Raw genomic sequence first — 21970 nt, forward strand, 5'->3', positions numbered from 1 at the left:
ATATTCCCCAATTTTTAAAAAAATATTTGCAAAAAAAATCTAAAAACCTGTTTTTACTTTGTCATTATGGGGTATTGTGTATAGATTGATGAGAATAAAAAAAAGATTAAATCCATTTTAGAATAAGGCTGTAACGTAAACAAAATGTGGAAAATGTCAAGAGGTCTGAATACTTTCCGAATGCTTTTGATACCATGGTATTTGATACCATTCCACTTATTCCACTCTAGCCATTACCACAAGCCAGTCCTCCCGAATTAAGATGGCATCAATCACCCGTGCCAGTAACTGCCGATCATCCCTTGAGCAAGGCACTTAACAAGCTCCAGGGGCGCTGCTCTGACCATGCTGCTCCACTTTGTCGTGTATAGTTGACAACAACAGCATTCTTCAATCCATTGTGTATGTTGCAACAATGACTGACAGTTGAGAAAATAGAGAACAGATTCAATACCATTTTTAGGTAAGCTAAATATGAATCCTTTATTTTCAAAAACCATACACAGTACTCAATAAGTTTAAAAAATAAATATCAACCACAAGAACCATTTACACTGCTCAAATTAAACAGACATTAAGTACTTTTTTTTAAAACCAAATATTGAGATATAAAAATGTTTAATCCATAAAGAGATTGATAAGCATTCATTCCCATTTGTGGAATGAAACTACAGAGAAACACAAAAGTGACCTACGGAAACGTTCTCCCATTTTTACCACCTAAGCACTTTCTTTGGATTTGTACCCATCTTCACATGCAGTTTGTAATTGCAACACAAGGAAGAAATCCAAAGTAAATATGTAGTCAAATTAACTGTGACCCTGACATGGATTCCACAAAAATAAAATTGGTCCTGTACTGTGAACAGTTGCATTAACAAAAGTGTAACGAAGTTAATCATTTTTAGACCGTAATGTAACAAAACTATTTTTTTAAATACAGTTCTCCACTGCTCAGGACCTCTTTTTTTTGTTCTAGCATTCCTGTTTTTTTTTAGGTTTCTGTTTTTTTTTTATAGCACTTGGTAAACATGTAGGCTATTTCCAATGACAGTATGAGGGTATTTTGACTTTAGGCTTGAAAAACGTTTTGAATCATTTTCAATCCTCTCCCAACTGATGATACCTTGACTTTTGTGACAGATGAAAGCTACTTAGCTCTCTCTAAGAAGATACAAAGCTAGGCTATATTTTACAAAATGTAAGTCTCCCTAAAGGAGGTTTAGTGCAATAAAGTACTCTGTGCTGAGAGTCGAAAATCTTTTGTGTCTTGAGTATTTTCTGTTTCCTGGAGGGTCATTTCACAAAGCAGTTTCGATATGTTAGTCAGCTAAAAAATACAACATTCTCCCAGGTCACGAGAGAGATCAAAATGAAACGACTATCACTAAATCAACTCGTACTGTACATGTTAACGATACGGAGAATCAAGTTATTTCAGTTAGCTGGACAAACCCATTGATACTATTTGGTGAAATACCACTCAGGTCCTTAAAACCGTTCAATAATTTGAATTCCTTTGAATTAGGTTATTTTTGATCAAACAACAACTTTCTCTTGATTTCAAAATCCTAAAAATAACAATCTACTCGCTTTACAAAATGTTCTCTAGGGAAACATCTGAAACAGCAACAGGTTTCTCCTTTCTTTTTCTGTAACATATGGGTCTTATTCTGGATTCATAAGGAGCCTTTTCAATGGATCAGTGGTCAGTGCTTATGATCAGTGGTCTAGATTGAAAGCACTAAGGACACAAATAGGAGCTCCACCACTTTCCAGTAGTCATGAAATTGAGTTTTGGAACAACGTTAAAGAGATTCCCCGGTACTTTTGTATACTTTTTTAGCCAGTAGTTCTGAAAGTAGCAGCACTCACGAGCCGAAAGTGGTCCCTGAAGATTGCTTACTACGTCACATATGTATGGAAATGTGCACCATGTCATTTCTCTCTCTCCCTCTCTCTCTCCCCCGTGTCCACTGAGCTGTTGGGCCTTCCCTGCAACTTCATTGGATAACACTGGGCAGGCGTCCTGCTAGCTGTCACTCAAATGTTGAAGCTCATTGGCTAGAACTTGAATTGCTATGGGGGTGACCCACGTGGGGGGGGGGGGGGGGGGGGATGTTGGGAAAATTGCAGTGCAAAACTTCAAGAAAACAACCACTTTCAAAATAAGGATTTCTTGGCTAATTGAGATAAGACAGTAATTATGCTCATAGATTATGCAGGTATGTACTACATATTGACACATCCAGCCCAAAGCTGGAGGTTTAAAAAACTATTTCTTAGTCACCAAAGTACCGGAGCGTGTCTTTTAATATTTACAGTGTGGAAGTGTGAACATGGATATTTGAGGACATTTTCCCAGTTATTTTCCTGTCTTCTTATAAACATTTAAAACCAATTTCTTATTACTTCGCTAGATATTTCTATGTACCTAGACAAAAACACACCAAATAGTACCTGCAGGCATGTTAGTTCAGTTTCAACAGAAACCTTACTTTTCTCCTAAAAGACAGAAATATCTAAAATACGTTATTTATTTTTTCATTTTGCAGTATGCAGCCCCACTTTGTACATATTATAACGTTGGTTTTTCACGGACAGTCAAAGTTTCACAAACGTGTAAACAGGGTTGCTTTCACAACATGAATGAAATCATAAAAATATAAATAGCCAATGCGTGAATTCTTTACAAGTACTGCTGATGTACAGCAATGCATACCAGTCTCCCTGTTCATTTAATAAAAATGAAAATGTGCACCACGCAAAATGTGCACCTCTCCTCGATACAAGACCCAAAAATGCTTTAGGAACCAAACATATAAGTAAAAACAGAAACCCATGAGGCTTCCAGAAGCCCTCTCTCTCCACGTATTGTTAAGTGGGCTGAGGTGAGTGGGTAATTACTGGTATTAGAGCCCAGCTCAGAGGGAGGTCTCCAGGCTGTGCAGCGGGCTCCCAGGGCGCGGCGGCAGCGCAGCACTCTGGTGGATCCCGCCAGTCTTTGGGCTCTCTTTGTATAAGGGGATGATCCTGTCCACAGCATTATTGTTCTGGTTGGGCGTGGACGGAAGGGTTGCCAGCGTCGAGGGTGGGGGCAGGGTCTGTGTAGCGTTGCGCTTGGTGGGAGCATCGTCCTCCCCCTCTGTGTCGTCGATGAGGGGGATCTGCGGCTCCGAGTCTTCTATCCGGAACTCCGGGGTGGTCATGAAGTTGTGGATCGAGTTGCGGGACTCAGGGGTCTCCAGGCCTTCGTAGGGGGACAAAGTGTCTTGGAAGGCATTCACTACACGGATCTGGATGGTTTGGGGATGAAGACAGTCAAAATTTTAGTATTGAGTCCCCATCGAAAGTTAAAGCACAATCCTGAGTTTGAATCCTTGGTTTGGTGTAAAGCTGAGGGATGATTGTAAGCTGAGATGTATAACTTAGAGTTGATCAAACAAACCTGAGTCTGGATCCTGCCTAGGCCTCTGCACCAGAGCACCTGCCCCCTTCTCATCTCCATTTCACCATGGTCGATCTCGTCCAGGTCATCCATCTCCTCCAGCTCATCCTCAGGGATCTCCTCCTGCTGCGTACCATGACCTGCAGACTTCAGGAACTTCAGCCGACTAGTGGGGACAGTGGTGACCACCTAGAAATGAACAGACAGGAACTCAAATGTTGTCACTAATTTGTGACAAAACATTTGTGACAAAGCTTCATAACAGCCAAGTAGATCATTGGAAGACATTAGAAACCTGTGAGAATCTCACCTGGCCCCATAGAAGACATCCAAAGCCCAAGAACACACACCAGAGCCACTGGTCGATGCTGAGGCCCACACAGCTGAAAGGTTTCCCTCCAAACTGAACGATCACAATCTGAACAACAAAACACAGGGTGATTCAAGAGCAATGTTATTTTCTGTCCAATATGAAATCTCCTCTGTGTGGATATCCTGTATGGATCCGAAGGCTAGCTCACCTGGATGATGAACGTTCCGAACACAATGGAGCAGAAGATCATGTTTTTGAAGATGCCGTCAAAGACGTTGCGCTCGCCGTGGATCTTGCGAGCGTTGATTTCATTGAAGAGCTGCATCATGACGAAGGTGTTGAAAACAATGGTGTAATGTTCCGAGGGAGGTGCATGGAGAGGCGCATACCTCCCACTGTCAATGTCGAAAATCTGCTCTCCTGTGGTGGCAACATACAGGTACATAATAACAAGGCCCACTGGAGACAAGCAATACGGATCAAGTCATTTATTAGATCAATACATTTGCTTTCATATCTTCATAAAGGACAAAGTTAGATGTCCAATTGGCACGACTAACTAATTTGAACCCAGGCGGTACTCACCTGGTAGGGTTGCAAAGCTATTGGTAATTTACCAAAGTTACCGGAATCTTTGGCAATCTATGGAAATCTATGCTAACTATGGTAATTTATACTTGAGTATAAAAAATGTATTCATATATAGTATACACTTTTTATATCAAAGGGCAGTGGTGGAAAAAGTACTCAATTGTTAAAAGTGAGTCACCCAGTAAAATACTACTTGAGTAAAAGTCTAAAAGTATTTGGTTTTAAATATACTTAAGTATCAAAAGTAAATGGAATTGCTAAAATGTACTTCAGTATCAAAAGTAAAAGTATAAATTCCTTATAAACTCAGCAAAAAAAGAAACGTCCACTCACTGTCAACTGCGTTTATTTTCAGCAAACTTACATGTGTAAATATTTGTATGAACATAAAATTCAACAACTGAAACATAAACTGAACAAGTTCCTCAGACATGTGACTAACAGAAATTGAATAATGTGTCCCTGAACAAAGGGGGGGTCAAAATCAAAAGTAACAGTCAGTATCTGGTGTGGCCACCAGCTGCATTAAGTACTGCAGTGCATCTCGTCCTCATGGACTGCAGCAGATTTGCCAGTTCTTGTTCTGAGATGTTACTCAACTCTTCCACCTTGGCACCTGCAAGTTCCCAGACATTTCTTGGGGGAATGGCCCTAGCCCTCACCCTCCGATCCAACAGGTCCCAGACGTGCTAAAAGGGATTGAGATCTGGGCTCTTCGCTGGTGACGGCAGAACACTGACATTCCTGTCTTGCAGGAAATCACACACAGACGAACAATATGGCTGGTGGCATTGTCATGCTGGAGGGTCATGTCTGGATGCACCTGCAGTAAGGGTACCACATGAGGGAGGAGGATGTCTTCCCTGTAACGCACAGCATTGAGATTGCATGCAATGACAACAAGCTCAGTCCGATGATGCTGTGACACACCACCCAAGACCATGACGGACACTCCACCTCCAAATCAATCCACTCCAGAGTACAGGCTTCGGTGTAAGGCTCATTCCTTCACTCGTCAGTGAAGAGCACTTTTTGCCAGTCCTGTCTGGTCCAGCGACAGTGGACAGTGCCCAAAGGCAACGTTGTTGCCGGTGATGTCTATTGAGGACCTGCCTTACAACAGGCTTACAAGCCCTCGGTCCAGCCTCTCTCAGCCTATTGTGGACAGTCTGAGCAATGATGGAGGGATTGTGCGTTCCTGGTGTAACTTGGGCAGTTGTTGTTGCCATCCTGTACCTGTCCCGCGCAGGTGTGATGTTCGGATGTACCGATCCTGTGCAGGCGTTGTTACACGTGGTCTGCCACTGCATGTACAATCAGCTGTCCGCCCTGTCTCCCTGTAGTGCTGTCTTAGGCGTCTCAAGGTACGGACATTGCAATTTATTGCCCTGGCCACATCTGCAGTCCTTATGCCTCCTTTCAGCATGCCTAAGGCACGTTCACACAGATGAGGAGGGACCCTGGGCATCTTTCTTTTGGTGTTTTTCAGAGTCAGTATAAAGGCCTCTTTAGTGTCCTACGTTTTCATAACTGTTACCTTAATTGCCTACCGTCTGTAAGCTGTTAGTGTCTTAAAGACCGTTCCACAGGTGCATGTTAATGAATTGTTTATGGTTCGTTGAACAAGCATGGGAAACAGTGTTTAAATCCTTTACAATGAAGATCTATGGAGTTATGTGTTTTACCTAATTATCTTTGAAAGACAGGGTCCTGAAAAAGGGACGTTTCTTTTTTTGCTGAGCTTATTAAGCAAACCAGACAGCACAATATTTTTTTTATGTTTTAACGGTTAGCCAGGGGCCTACTAAAACACATAATTTACAAACAAAGCATTTGTGTTTAGTGAGTCCGCCATATTTAATTAAGTACTTTAAACCACTGTCTAGGGATGGATCGAAATATAGAGAAAGGTTACCTGGAGGAAAATGGGGGAGGGTCATGCTTTTTGAATTTCAATCAAGGAAATTCATTAATATTATTTTTTTATCTAGTCAAGGGGATGGTCATGTAATTTGTCATTGATAAAATCTCAATATTTCTCAGTGTTTGAGTTGTTTATCTTTGTGTGCTTGATGCTGCCCCTTATCTCTGATTCTCTGCTGGGCGGGCAATATCAATAGGCTATAGGCTACGAAGTGCATCCTCTGAGAGGCACAGAGCAAAGTTATATTTCTAATATAGCTGCTGGGATGGTACAAATACAACTAGGCTGCATTATGCCCATTACTCCCTGAGCCCGGGCTTGCTCTGTTCTGGCTGATCAAAAACATTTTTGTGTGCTGCCTAACCAATGGCGGTGCTGTGTAGGCCTAAAGTGGCAGTTCAGGAGGAGAGTCAAAGGCTTCTTCCGAATATTTTACTTATTTATTTGGCCTAGGCCAAAAACTCTTGCTCCAGGACTAGCCTATAGCCCAGGTCTTTCCAACCCTGTTCACGGAGAGCTGCTCTTCTGTAGGTTTTCGCTCCAACCCCAGCTGTAACTAACCTGATTTACCTTATCAACCAGCTAATTATTAGAATCAGGTGTGCAAAATGATGGTTGGAGTGAAAACCTACAGGACGGTAGCTCTCCAGGAACAGGCTTGCTGAAACCTTCATTTTAAACACCAATTGTATTCACTATTTATTCTTAGGATAATGTTTTCATTAATTGTATTATTTTATATATATTAGGCCACAGATAGGGCCAGACATAATTACAGACACCTGTGATAATCTGAATTACCCAAAAGGGCCACTTTGAAACTTTCCAGTAATATACCCTCCCTTTGCAACACTACTCACCAGTGAAGAGCAGGGTGAAGATGACAGTGAGCTGGTAGACAGCATGGCCCAGGATGTTCTTCATCATGGTGCGGGAGATGAGGGGCTTGTTCCGGCCATACGGTTTCCTCAGCAGCAGAGACTCGGTGGGGGGCTCAGTGGCCAGGGCCAGGGAGGCAAAGGTGTCCATGATCAGGTTCACCCACAGCATCTGGACAGCTTTGAGAGGAGAGTCCTGGGGGGAGATGTAGTTTGGTTTATGTATAGCCCCCCACTTTTCAAAGACCGTTGTAACTTGTAGAGGTGATTAGAAAAACTCCCTATAGTGAGTCAGCCGCTCTCTAGTTGACCGATGCGTCCCCTTTTCACGCAGAAAGAAGATGGGAAGGATGGACATGACAGCAATACAGTGTCTCACCTGTGTGATGCATGCTCCTGTGAAGGCCACGATGACAGCCACCACGTTGACTGTCAACTGGAACTGGAGGAACTTGGAGATGCTGTCGTAGACGTTCCGCCCCCACATCACCGCCTTGACGATGCTGCTGAAGTTGTCGTCTGTCAGGATGATGTCTGAGGCCTCTTTGGCTACGTCCGTGCCTGCAATGCCCTGTGGGCACAGCATGTCACAGCGCATTAGTCGCAGGACCAAAAGTACCCGTCTGGTCAAATCAGAGAGACAACATACTCATGAAATATTGATGGGGTATAACATACGCCAGATCTTGAAGTATAAAAACACCATACCATGGCAAATCCAACATCCGCTTTCTTCAAGGCAGGGCCGTCATTAGTGCCATCTCCTGTTACAGCAACAACTTGTCTTGGTTCTAGTACAGTGCTATCCATTATACCTGTGAACGGAGGCAAGCATCATCTAGATAGATAATAATAATAATAATATGTAAGACCTAAAAATGTATCTGTAGTGATAAATGAAAAAATACCCCCCAAACATACCTTTTACTAAAGTATGTTTGTCAGTGGGTGAGGATCTTGCAAGCACACGGAGTTTAGGCCAAATCTTATCAATGCGTTCTTGCTCAATCTGGAAGTAGATTGTTTCTTGGGTCACTCTATCATCACCATTTTTTTTCACAGAAACAGATTCATTTTGTGAGCGAAAGATAGGAATATTACCTCTCCCAGTTGGTTTCTTATCCGTCGGTTGAACTCTTTGCCGTCTATACAGAGGAAGTCATCTCCGGGGTGCACTATGCCACACTTACTGGCAATGGCGCGAGCCGTGTCGATGTTGTCCCCTGTGACCATGCGCACCGTGATGCCAGCGCGCTGACACCTCTTAATGGCGTCAGGAACCTAGTGTGGAAGAAAAATACTTTATTTTTCCGATTATGGAAATGTGTGTTTTGTTTATAATCTAACACCCCAAGACACACTCAGAAAGACCTGCTCTCCCCTTCAGGGGAATTATACATGTACATTGTTGAGGGTTATATCACCACAAACATCTACCTCCTTGAATTAATTGGACCTTTGCAACAAGGACCTTGATTGGGCATATCCCGCTTGCCCTTTTACCTCTGGCCGCACAGGGTCCTCGATGCCCACCACACACAAACAGGTGAGGCCGGTGAGGATGTCAGTTTCGTTTTCCCAGTCAGGCTCGCCGTCGACCGGGGGGAAGTCCCTGTAGGCCAGGCATATGGTCCTCAGGCCCTCGGAGGCCATGGGCTCGATCACATTCTTCACCACATAGTCTCTGTCCCTGGGCTTGAAGACCTTAGCCTCCCCGCTTGCTGTCATGATCTTACAACACCTGCGATGAGACAAAGAGGAAATCTATATTAGGTTTCGGGACAAATAATACTGGGAGAGTTCACCGAGTTAATTTGCAGGAAAGCAAGAAACTGAAAGTGCCAGCCTACTTCTTTAGGAGGATCTCGGAGGCTCCTTTGCTGAACATCCTGTAGCTCCCATCTGCGTTCTTCAGCACTGTGCTCATGGACTTCCTGACTGAGTTGAAAGTGTAGACCTTGAAGAGCTTCTCCTCTGGGATCTCATTGCGGATGGTCATATAGTCACGTCTCAGTTCCAAGACAAAGCCCAGCAAGGCACATTCGGTCTTGTTGCCCACCTGGCGTGGCAGCCCGCCCTCCTTCTCAGGAGACTGAGACAAACCATTTACACGTTAAGGTCAGTTCCAAACTTCAAATCAACTAACATAACTGATACTTTGTACGACAATGTCCCATTATATCAATGCATGATTTAAATGAAAGTCTGAGTTCTCAGATTTCAAGAGGATTTGGCCCTGGCTTGAAATCCCTGACCTGGCACTCAACGTATTTGCTCAGATGTCAATGAACGATTGCTATGAAAAGAGCTGTATTGCACATCTCTTTGTGTTCTGTTTGACAGAGGTGAAAACCTCAACTCGTAGTCTCAAGTGAAGTATGTTCACTTACCATGATCTTGGATGTGTACGCACAGTTGACTCCGATGCCCATAATGAGCAGGTCCAAGACTTTGCCTGGGATGAGGTCAGACTCAGGAACCACCCTGTAGTGCCTATCTCCCAGATAAGCCTGGACCACGGTCATCCTGTTCATGGTTAACGTCCCCGTTTTGTCAGAGCAGATGGCTGTGGCGTTGCCCATGGTTTCACAGGCATCCAGGTGCCTCACCAGGTTGTTGTCTTTCATCATTTTCTGAGGAAGAGAGGAGGCTATGATTTGGGATCTGGCAATGATTTTCCTAATTGCTCTTGTCTGTAATATATATATATATATATATATATATATATATATATATATATATATATATATATATATATATATATATATATATATATATATATATATATATATATATATATATATATATATATATATATATATATATATATATATATATATATATATATACTATAGTAATATAGTAGTGACAAAGTAGTGATACCTACTTTGACAGAATACGCAAGTGAGATGGTGACGGCCAGGGGGAGACCTTCGGGTACGGCCACCACAAGCACGGTAACACCAATGATGAAGAACTTGACGCAGAACTGAATGTAGATGGGCGTGCAGTCCGCGATCCACGGTAGGCCCTGGATCCAGAAGGTGTCCACCATAAACAGAGTTATCAGGATGATGACTGTCAACCCTGACATGAACAGGCCTGGACAGAGGAAAAGATAGTAGTGCACTGTACACAATGAGATAAATATTTGCAATAATGACAAGCTGGGACAAGCTGCTGCGGAAATCAAACACACTTTTCAACATTCAGAATTCCCTTGTGATGGTCTTACCCGCTTTGCCGATCTGCACCGCTAATTTGGTCAATTTCCCCTGGAGCACAGACTTCTCCTTCTTCGGGTGGGCTTTCTTCTTCTCCTCCCCTTCGTCGTCACTGTTGAGGGCCTGCATCTCCACGCCTGCACCATCCTGAGACTTACCTGAGGGAGAGGAGAGGACGAGTCCAAAGACATTTAAACAAGGATTGTTGATGCAGCCGAATAAAAAAAAAGCATGAAATGGGAAAAATAGTCGGGAAAATAGTACATTGGTGTGTAAGGGTTCATCGTGAGATGGCACTGCTACTGCTTGGAAACAGATAGGGGGTGCTGTTCTGTGTGATACACCGCACGACGCTGTGGTGTTTGGTTGACAGTCCTTAATCCGAGACTGGGGATTATGGCTCCTTCTAGGCTGAGATTCTTTACAAACAAATTCTTCCACCATCATCCCAAAACATGCCCACGTTCTGTAATAGCACAAACACACACGCACCAGAACCCTATATGCTCAAAACTTTTAAAAGTGAAGTAAAGGGACATTGTTCATCCAGGCAAATGTGTGAGTGAGTGTGTGTGTGTCTGTAAGTGTGTACAGTATGTGTGTCTGTAAATGTGAACAGTATGTGTAAATGTGTACAGTATGTATGTCTGTAAGTGTGTACAGTATGTGTGTCTGTAAGTGTGTACAGTATGTGTGTCTGTAAGTGTGTTGATCCAAAAACAGTACATAAAGGTTGTTAGCTAAGGGAAGAAAGGCACGGGGAAGAATCAGCTGCTGAGCTTAAGAGCTGTAATCTCCTTGGTCCTAATCACCATGAACGGAGTCAAGAGCACCTGCTGCTCGGACCACAGGAACACACACATGACCATATGGCGTCAGGGACACACAGGGCCACATTCAGACTATACACACTTCATGCACAAACCGGAGCCCTATACTATGAATTTAGTTTGGTCAACCCTTCAGATCTAACCTGAGCCATATACTACAAATCTAGTTTGAGGACTTAGTGGGGTACAGCACTTTCAGAATGTATTCACACCCCTTGACTTTTTCCACATTTTGTTGTGTTACGGCCTTTAAATGGATTCAATTTAAGATTTGTTTTGTCACTGGCCTCCACACGAAACCTTTATAATGTCAAAGTGGAATTGTGGTTTTAGAAATATTTACCAATTAACTAAACATGAAAAGCTGAAATGTCTTGAGTCAATAAGTATTCATCCCCTTTGTTATGGCAAGCCTAAATACGTTCGGGAGTAAAAATGTGCCTGACAAGTCACACAATAAGTTGCATGGACTCACTCTGTGTGCAACAATAATGTTCAACATGATTTTTGAATGACTACCTCATCTCTGTACCCCGCATATACAAATATGTCTACGGTCCCTCAGGCGAGCAGTGGATTTCAAACAGAGATTCATCCACAAAGACCAGGGAGGTTTTTCAACGCTTCATAAAGAAGGACACCTATTGGTGGATTTAAAAAAACATTTAAAAAAAAAAAGGAGACATTTAATATCCTTTTCATCATGGTGAAATTATTATTTTCCCTTTGGATGGTGTCTCTATACACACAGTCACTACAAAGATACTGGCGTCTTTCCTAGGAACATACTGAATGTTTGGTCTTAGAAGTAGTTTTCACATACAAACTTTATATTATTAAGGAAATCGTTATTTTTGCAAAGCATTTAAAGCATGTATAAAAAAGCATGTGTTTTTTCAGATCAAACACACCGCTGGAACGCCAATTAAGCTGTTTTCATGTCACAATAATTTGAAAGATAACTCGGAAAACCAGGTGTTTTAAATTGGCGTATACTTACTGCGATTTTGACCTTTGGCCGCTCTAAGATCAGCAAAGTAAGGCGTTTTACATGACTATTGCATAATCTGCCTACTGCCATAATCCGTTTAATATCAAATCATTACTGTGGATTTAAACGCACTCATTGACAAACTTACCTTTCTTGTTTTTCTCATCTCTTTTATCTGTGGAAAAAAAATAAACGACTGCAGTTAATCATTTGTCCATTTACACATCAGCAAAGAGCATCTCACTATTGCAGAGTGGCAAAACACTTTTAGTTCTAATATGTTCCCTTGGATGTGAGTTCCCTTGACGGCTAGCCCTTAGACACTGAAGTGGAAACTATGAGGCGTGAATGCTCTGACATTTCTGTCTTAACTTCCTAATACAGTCCTCACTCACTCTGAGAATCCCCTGATCAATGATATTGCGACGACAAATGTAAACAAAACACTCCCCTAACACAATTAGCGGCTATGCACCAGGTTGGTTAATTCACAGGCGGTAACGTTTTTTTGTAGCCCTGGTATGTCAGGAGAAGTAACGTCCTTAGTCCAACGGACCCATCTGCAGTCAGTTAACTAACTGAGATGTTAACCAACTGTGTCTATAAGTCAGCAACCTCTATAGCGCTCTTACATGCCGTAATTAACCTGCACCAAGATTCAGCTGCAGATACTCTATGTGTATTGTGGTGTAAGGTGGGAACTTCCTCTATTTGGCACAGCATCTGAGTGGGAGTGTTGAAAGTGCATGTCCCTCTCACGCCACTGGCAGACACATCATACAACTCAAGATCGTTGAACAAAAAGCATCATTTCATTTGACTACTTTCAGGAATTATTCTTTGAACCCTTCAGTTAATACGGAGCTAATGTTGCAGGGCTTTCAAGCTGTCACAGATTACAAAAGGGAAACCCAGCCGCGAAATGTCCACCGATGCTAGCCTAGCAGACGAGCTAAATTCCTTCGATGCGTACTCCAAGGCAAGCAACACTGAACCAAGCAACAGTCCTCCATAGCACATCAACACCATCATTCCAGACACCCTGTACCCACTCCAAATTCCATACCGCCCCAACAGATCCACAGATGACGCAATCTCTGTTTCACTCCAACTGCACTCTCCCACCTGGACAAAAGGAATACTTATGTAAGAATGCTTTTCATTGAGTACAGCTCAGCAAGTTTGACAAACACCATCATCATGTTTACTGACGACACGATGATGGTATGACTGATCACTAACAACAATGAGGCAGCCTCTTGGGAGGAGATCAGTGTGGCGCCAGGACAACAACCACTCCCTCAATGTCAGCAAGACAAAGGAGCTGATCGTGGACTACAGGAAACGGAGGGGTGAGCATCCGTTTCCACATCAATAGGGCTATAGTGGAGTGGGTTGAGAGCTTCAAGTTCCTCAGTGTCCACACCACTAAGGAATTAACATGGTCCACACACACCCACATAGTTGTGAAGAAGGCACGACAGTGCATCTTCCCCCTCAGGACGCTGAAAAGATTTGGCATGGGCCAGAGATCCTCAAAGTTCTACAGCTGCACCATTGAGAGTATCTTGACTGGCTGCATCACTGCTTGGCATGGCAACTGCAAGCCACCCGACCGGAAGGCGCAACAGAGGGTGGTGAGCTCCCTGTCATACACGACCACTATACCAGGCGAGGCAGGCCCCAAAAAATGTCAGACTCCAGCCACCTGAGCTATAGACTGTTCTCTCTGCTACCACATGGCAAGCGGTACCAGTGCACCAAATCTGGAACCAACAGGACCCCGAACAGCTTCTACCCCCAAGCCATAAGACTGACAAACAAGACTGCTAAATAGCTAATGAAATGGCTACCCAGACTATCTGCATTGATCCTTTTTGCACTAACTAGTGCTGAGCGATAAAAAAAAGAAGATAAAACATAACATTTCAGTTAAACAACTGATTGACCAACATCGGTTACATTATTTTAATTCCATTTCCTTTATTTTCTTTTCTTCTGTGAGCTCAGTTTCTGAGATAAATCAGTTTAGCGCAGAAAACGTGCTAATTAACTACAATGACCACAATCCATTCGTACTTGTCGAGAGAGAGAGAGAGAGAGAGAGAGAGAGAGAGAGAGAGAGAGAGGAGCCAAAATAATGTACGATCGAGAGGGATAGAGAGCAGTTCCTTCACGAGGTATCTCTACCTGAAAATGTATGATCTAAGTGATAGTTGGTATTTCAGCATTCATAAAAGTATGCCTTATTTACTTTGAAGAACAGCAGCTCAATGGAGATGAGATGTTGACTTGGAATGAAATAATAAAGTCACCAAATAAAACAAATGTAATATACACAACAACTGAAATATTTTATTAAAGTAAAGTAATGTGAATAAATTACGGTTAGTAAGCAGTAATTGTCACGCCATGATCTGTTTCACCTGTCCTTGTGCTTGTCTGTACCCCCCACCAGGTGTCGCTCATCTTCCCCATTATCCCCTGGGTACCTATACCTGTGTCCTCTGTTTGTCTGTTGCCAGTTTGTATTGTTTGTCAAGTCAACCAGCGTTTGTCAAGTCAACCACCGAAACGACCTCAAAAAGCACTAATTGCTCAGCACTAGCTCTCTTGCACTGACTCCATGCACACACACACTTAACTGTACACACTCACACATGCTTACACTGACACCCCAACTCACTATATGCATACTTACACAACACAATAGCTGCTGTTATTGTCTATTATCTATCCTGTTGCCTAGTCACTTTACCCCTACCTATATGTACATAGTTAGCTCAATTACCTCGTACCCCGGCACATCGACTGGGTACTGGTACTCCCTGTATATAGCCCTGTTATTTTCTACTCCCTGTATATAGCCATGTTATTTTTTACTCGTTATTGTTATTCCCTGTGTATTTTGTATCTTTATCTTTAACTCTGCATTGTTGGAAAAGGACCCGTAAGTAAGCATTTCACTGTTAGTCTACACCGGTTGTTTACGAAAGCATGTGACAAATAACATTTTATTTCATTTTAATAACCTTGTCTGACACCTTCTATGGTGGCAAATAGCTTTATGTCATGCCACTGGCAAATTGTAATGTAATAGCATCTGTAGGCCCTATAGGATAGCATCATGGAATATCTTATAACACATATTGTTGGAAAGGGTTTTTCAAAACAATTAGATTCTACGTTTACTCCTATGATGGTGAGTCTCAACCAAATACAATAGAGATGAGGTGAGTTTTTTACAAATGTTGTGTAACAGATGACTAAAAGTTTAATCTAGTTCCACATACTTTTCTTGTCCAGTTTGTCCTTCTTGTCCTTCTTTTCTTTCTTCTCTTTCTTTCTCCTCTCTTTCTCCTTCTTCTTCTCCTCCCTTTCCCTCTTTTTCCTTTCCTTCTCTGCTTTCTCCTCCTCGTCGTCGTCTTCGTCTTCGCCGGCTCCGAGCAGGGTGAAAATGATGCCGGTCTGGGAGTTGACACCTACTGCTGTGATCAATATCTTCCCAGAACCCTCCATGACATGGGTACCTGACAGAAGACAAACATGGACAGCCATTGAGACATGGTCATAGGAACCTGACAAATATAATTTCTCCAACTAAAATGGTACAGTAAAATATATTTCTTTCTTTTACAAGTAAGGCCATACAAATGCATTTAAATGTTTAACGGATAAACATTTTGTGAGGGGAGCAAGCTAATAAAATTTGATTATATTTTTTTGAAAAGTGAAGAGGGGTATGCGTTAAATATTTAATTACATGAGTATGGCCTAACAGTATTTATGCAGGAATAGCAAGATCATGCTGTTTCAAGTAGTTGTTAACTCCAAGGCGCTCTTATGAAGATTGATTGACAGTAATAAGATGCCAGGCTAAACAGCAAATGAAAACAACAATGGAAAAGAAAAGGGACCCAGTGGTGTACAGTACTTCAATAGTACTTTAAAGTATTTTTTACTTAAGTAGTTTTGGGGGGAATCTGTACTTCACTTCACTATTTATATTTTGACATATTTTACTTTTACTTCACTACATTCCTAAAGAACATAATGTACTCTTTACTCCTTACATTTTCCCTGACACCCAAAAGTACTCATTACATTTTGAATGCTTAGCAGGACAGGAAAATTGTCCAATTCACGCACGTATCACGAGAACATCTCTGGTCATCCGTATTGCCTCTGATCTGACGGACTCACTAAACACGAATGCTTTATTTGTAAATTATGTCGGAGTTTTGGAGAGTGCCCCTGGCTATCTGTAATTTAAAAAAACAAGAAAATTGTGCAGACTGGTTTGCTTAATATAAAGAATTTGAAATGATTTATACTTTTACTTTGATACTTAAGTATATTTTAGCAATTCAATTTACTTTTGATACTTTAGACTTTTACTGAAGTAGTGTCATTTTCTATTAAGGTATTTTGTACTTTCATTCAAGTATGACAATTGGGTACTTTTTCCACCACTACCACCACCTTAATTCATAGTGGAAAGAACAAACGAAGCGATGCCTCTGGGCGATGCCCAGCTCGATCCAAACAGGCTCTGCATCTAGACATCAGCCATGTTATATGAAGAGAGGAAGGCTCATCATCATTACCTGACAGCAGCATTGGATCGTTGTCCAAAGTCTTCTTGACATGGTCGGATTCCCCGGTGAGAGAGCTTTCATCGATTTTCAAATCATTTCCCTGGATCAGCACACCATCAGCAGGAAGAAGGTCACCTGGGAAAAAAACATACACACCATACATGAACATCAGACAGCCCAGCTGGGTGAGTTAGCTCATTTAACCCAGATTCAGAGTAGTGGATAAAGTCGGGTAGAAAGTTATATCAAACATAGGATGGTAGATGCTCTTTGGTTTTAAGGCAAGCTCTCACGGACACACACACACACATACATATGCAGGTCACTCTTCCTTCAGGACCAATACCGTATTTCACTTGTGCAACGTCGCCGACTACGATCTCAGCCACGTGGACCTGGACGACTTGGCCTCCGCGGACCACCGTGAACTTCTGCTCCTGTTCGATGCGGCTCTGTAGCCCGCGGAACTGCTTCTCTTTGCTCCAGTCATTGAACGCTGTCACCAGGACCACACAGACGACGGACAGGAGGATGGCTGCACCCTCAATCCAGCCTGCGTCTGCCTCCCCCTCATCCTCCACCCCTCCAGCTGCCTTTCCACAATCTGAAAAGAGGGACAGTTGTCACCTTCTGGACATGCTACAAAGAAAAGAAGTACAATGCAATCCCTCCAGAATTGTGTTTTTAAGCCTAGGCCTTAACCATAAATCGAGGACAAATGGCTAATTCATTTTGACGACATTGCCAATGTTGTCGTTGGTAGCATGGCCATCTAGTGATTACCCAAAGGGACAGCTACAGTGAGTTCCACAGAAAGTAGCCTACAAAAGTAACCTACCATGATTATAAGACAGGAAGTATCACTGTCTTGATCGCAGGAAGTAAAACTGGCTACCCACTATGCCTCTAAAGAGTCCTTTGAAGAATGGGATTATGGATTGATTGAAGTGTATCAAGAGTATCAGACTAAATCCCTGTGTGATTATTCAATTGGCAGGCTACTCACATTTTGTACCAATTGATATCTCTTTGTGCCAATAAAGTCAGAGACATGAGATCAAACAAAACTTTGTGAACATCCTCGGGAAGACGCAGTAAAACATCTGAAATTAGATCTAGGCTACTTGTTTTGGCCTCCGACGAATTCCAAAGTATCTGTCCAATAAACAATCGCCAGAAAGTGAAGTGCACAAACCAGACACGTGGAAACTGTATGACTGCATGCATGAAGTTTACAGGTGCAAAGTAGCAACAATCTGATCATTTTGTATTTGACTGAGTAAATATTCATGATCTGGTGATAAATCAATTAGAATACATGGCATTTCAAATGAGAGGAGATACTTACTTTCCCTTTCGGCATCTGGAGGTCTATAAAAAGAAAGGCCTAATGAAATGATGGCTGCCACTTCGAGGATGATTAGTGTCACATCTTGCAACGCTTCCCACACTAACTGAAGAAATGTTTTTGGCTTTTTTGGAGGTATAACGTTTTGTCCAAACTCCTCTTTCCTCCTGGCAATGTCGTCGGCATGGCCTCCTAAACCTAGAGACAAAAGAGGGAAAGGGATCAGGAACAACTGTAAGGCATTTGCATTGTCTATAATTCAAACATGAGCAAATGCATGCATGACTCTCTCCTGTCTGAGCTCCCTTTTTAGAGCAACGCAGTGCAGACCTGTATTTAGATTTGTTCTACGTTCACAGACGGAACGGCAGAGACAGAACCTGTCGAGAATGGTAAGCTTGGCTTGTTTTTGGAGGCTTTCCAACTTGACGCTTCAGACCTTTGAGGTGGCTCTGCATGGGGCTGTGTTCATGACAAAAGAGGGCCGTGAATATAGCCCGTGAAGCGTTGCCACGAGGGTCGTCAGCACAGGCATTCGAGGTCAACAGCAGGGAATCAATGACTTTCAAAACGCACAAGCCTTCATCTTCCCTCAGACAGCATACTCGACAGTCCGTAAATGGCACGTGTCAAAAAGAAAACGACCCCAAAACCACACCAAAACCGTTTTGTTGGACATGTATTCTCGCTGAAAGGATTTCATCGATGAATTCCTCACTGTGTGACACTGTACTTTTCTTTACATTTAATCACTGACAAAGTTATGAATAACAAACAGCTACATTTCCATTATGTGACTCAGCCTCTGCCGCTCTGATTCAGAAAGCAAGCCAAATTAATCTCTGAGCTATGTGGACAGGCAACCCGGCAAAAGACGTCCCACCACGAGCAGCGTGTGTTCCTCGTATATTCTCATTCCATCTAACAGAGATGACTAGTGGCTCTACGATAACAACACATCAGAGAGACAAGAGAAGAAAGCCTTGCGATCATGTGAGTTACACATGAACATAGAAGTCACAACTCTGCCCTGAGTGTGTATGTATTTAACGTACCTAAAGAGTAAAACGGTCAGAGCCACCAACGAGGTGTGCGTAACAGAGACGTTGCTCTCTGTTGTGGCGAACATCTGGATTAAATGTTTTTTTTTAGCAGTTGCAGATGACAAGCATTGCTGTTTGCGGGCACAAAGCATCAATCAAGGAATGAAGAGTAACAAACCGGGAAAGTTCATCGAGTGAGGAGAGATGGCCTACAATTGATCATATAAGCCGCACAAAACAGGTCTGGACAAAACAATTAAAAGTAACTACCAAATGGATACCATGAAATTGAGGAGAAAAGGAGTAATATATATATATATATATATATATGTATATTATATGTTGTTGTTTATGCTCCAGGAGACTGGTAGATGTAACTAAATTAGACTGAACTTTAATTGTAATCAAAGAGTAAGGGTGCAACTCTTTGAACTAATATCATGAGACGTGACCTATCTTGCGTTCCCCCTGGAGAGCTGATGACGTCATTGTTATCACTGCAGTAGGGGTCAAATGGCTGCTTTTGTGACTCCATGCAGCACAGCATTGGCCTTCTCTGACCTGATTTGGGTTAGTATGCCTATTCCCTCTAAATCCCTCTAAGCAATGCTGCTTCTTCTGACGCTTTAAGGTTAGATTACAACTCAGGGAGAAAAAAAAAACATGCCGTGATTCTTCACCCTATCACCGAATTACAGATTTCTGGAGTTATCTTCGATTCATTTGGACTATTTTGAGGAGGTGCACTTGTTGCTATGGCGTCTCAAGAAGGACAAACAGTTATATTGCCACTCTTTTCTCATTTAAGGGAGAATGCGAGGCACAGACGTTCCCTTCGCCTAGCCGAGTTCTGCCAGGAGCAAACCAAACCTAGTATGTGGGTGCCTTTATACGAGCACCTGCCATTTGCATTTTATAGTGAAAAATGTATGTGTGTGTGTCACATAGATTTGTAACTGTACTCCTTTTCTTATATAGTCTTAAATTGGGAATCATGTATGCGGCAGGATTAGAAATGTTTTTTGTAATCTAAGAAATCCCATTCAAATCCCATTCCCTAAGAGTTCACCAAAAGGTCACCAACGGGATTATGCAGAAGGACAATGGAGAAGCAGCACTGAAAGGCTTGTCACAATTTGGCCTGTGTACGCTATGTGTGCTCTTGACTGACAAATTCAGGTATAGATTGGAGCAGAACAGGGCATCATCACAAGCATAGCAGTATCGACATGGGAAAAGGTTCATGGCCAATGAATGTTAGCCAAACAACATGTTAGCCAAACAACATCTAACATCATTCCATCCACATAGGGATTTATAAAACGGCTTGGTCTGAGTAAAGCTGGTTCCTGTTTCCCAACAGCCTACAACTGGCAAAAACATACATGAAAAAGCCATTATAATTGCAAGTAAATGTGTATCAATGCATATTTCTGAATTATAAAAAGGATTTTAGTTGTAATGCTTTTAATGCTTATACATGTATACAAATTAATGTATTAATTTTATGTACAGTGCCAACAGAAATTACTAGCACACCTTGACAGTTCCCACATGTTGTTGTGTTACAACCGGAATTTAAAATGGATGCATTTGAGATTTTTGGTCACTGGCCAACACACAATACCCCATAATGTCAAAGCGGAATTACTTCTTCATCTCTGTACCCCACACATACAATTATCTGTAAGGTCCCTCAGTCGATCATTGAATTTCAAGCACAGATTCAACCTCAAAGACCAGGGAGGTTTTCAATACCTCACAAAGAAGGGCACCTATTGGTAGGTGGGTAAAAATAATACCTTTGATCATGGTGAAGGTATTAATTACACTTTGGATGGTGTAGCAATACACCCAGTCACTACAAAGATACTACAAAGGTCCTTCCTAACTCAGTTGCCGGAAAGGAAGGAAACCGCTTAGGGATTTCACCATGAGGTCAATAGTGATTTTAAAACAGTTTAATGGCTGTGAGAGGAGGAAACTGATGATGGATCAACAACATTGTAGTTGCTCCACAATACTAACTTAATTGACAGAGTGAAAAGAAGGAAGCTTGTGCAGAAAAAAATCTATTCTGCAAAGCAATTCACTTTTTGTCCTGAATACAAAGTGTTGTGTTTAGGGCAAATTCAATACAACACATTACTGAGTACAACTCTCCATATTTTCAAGCATAGTGGTGGCTGCATCATGTAATGGGTATGCTTGTAATCATTAAGGGCTGGAAGGTTTTTCAGGATAAAAAAGAAAACGGAATGCAGCTAAGCACAGGCAAAATCCTAGAGGAGAATCCGGTTCAGTCTGCTTTCCACCAGACACTTGGAGATGAATTCACCTTTCAGAAGGACAATAACCTAGGCCAAACACAAGGCCAAATCTACACTGCAGTTTCTTACCAAGAAGACAGCGAATGCTCCTGAGTGGCCAAGTTACAGTTTTGACTTGAATCTACTTGAAAGTCTATGGCAAGACCTGAAAATATTTGTCTAACAATGATCAACAACCAATTTGAAAGCGCTTGAAAAATTTAGAAAATAATAAAATGGGCAAATGTTGCACAAACCAGGTGGGGAAATCTGTTAGAACCTTACCCAGAGAGACTCACAGCTGTCATCGGTGCTGCGTGAAAAGTGTGAGTTATCCCCATGTGTAGAGAAGTGACAGCCGGGCCCTGCAGAGTGCCTTCCACTCAGAGCCCAAACCGTAGCCCACACCAGTTCCCCTCAATAAACTCAACAAGACATTGTGCTAAAAGGCTTGAGATTGGCGTAGGAGGAGC

At 42.2% G+C, this 21970-nt stretch overlaps 1 protein-coding gene across 3 annotated transcripts in view; it reads right to left on the reverse strand.

Moving 5' to 3' along the window:
* Positions 1 to 456: 456 nt before the first annotated feature.
* LOC110492633 (plasma membrane calcium-transporting ATPase 1-like) overlaps positions 457 to 21970 on the reverse strand; it is a 47973-nt gene continuing 26459 nt past the window's right edge. For all 3 annotated transcript variants that reach the window (XM_036951841.2, XM_021567063.3, XM_090203529.1), the window contains 19 exons: positions 18146 to 18343; positions 17144 to 17401; positions 16807 to 16932; positions 15493 to 15729; positions 12348 to 12374; positions 10390 to 10536; positions 10042 to 10256; positions 9545 to 9787; positions 9005 to 9246; positions 8658 to 8895; positions 8256 to 8435; positions 8076 to 8163; positions 7863 to 7969; positions 7534 to 7725; positions 7137 to 7350; positions 3970 to 4181; positions 3759 to 3866; positions 3449 to 3637; positions 457 to 3296 (listed from right to left, as the gene is read on the reverse strand). In XM_036951841.2, the coding sequence (XP_036807736.1) occupies positions 2925 to 3296; positions 3449 to 3637; positions 3759 to 3866; positions 3970 to 4181; positions 7137 to 7350; positions 7534 to 7725; positions 7863 to 7969; positions 8076 to 8163; positions 8256 to 8435; positions 8658 to 8895; positions 9005 to 9246; positions 9545 to 9787; positions 10042 to 10256; positions 10390 to 10536; positions 12348 to 12374; positions 15493 to 15729; positions 16807 to 16932; positions 17144 to 17401; positions 18146 to 18343 (3593 nt within the window). In that variant the 3' untranslated portion in view covers positions 457 to 2924. The remainder of the gene's footprint in view (positions 3297 to 3448; positions 3638 to 3758; positions 3867 to 3969; positions 4182 to 7136; positions 7351 to 7533; positions 7726 to 7862; positions 7970 to 8075; positions 8164 to 8255; positions 8436 to 8657; positions 8896 to 9004; positions 9247 to 9544; positions 9788 to 10041; positions 10257 to 10389; positions 10537 to 12347; positions 12375 to 15492; positions 15730 to 16806; positions 16933 to 17143; positions 17402 to 18145; positions 18344 to 21970) is intronic.

This window comes from Oncorhynchus mykiss, chromosome 2 (genome assembly GCF_057628025.1).
Source record: "Oncorhynchus mykiss isolate SJ-2025 chromosome 2, ASM5762802v1, whole genome shotgun sequence".
Classification (NCBI taxonomy): domain Eukaryota; kingdom Metazoa; phylum Chordata; class Actinopteri; order Salmoniformes; family Salmonidae; genus Oncorhynchus; species Oncorhynchus mykiss.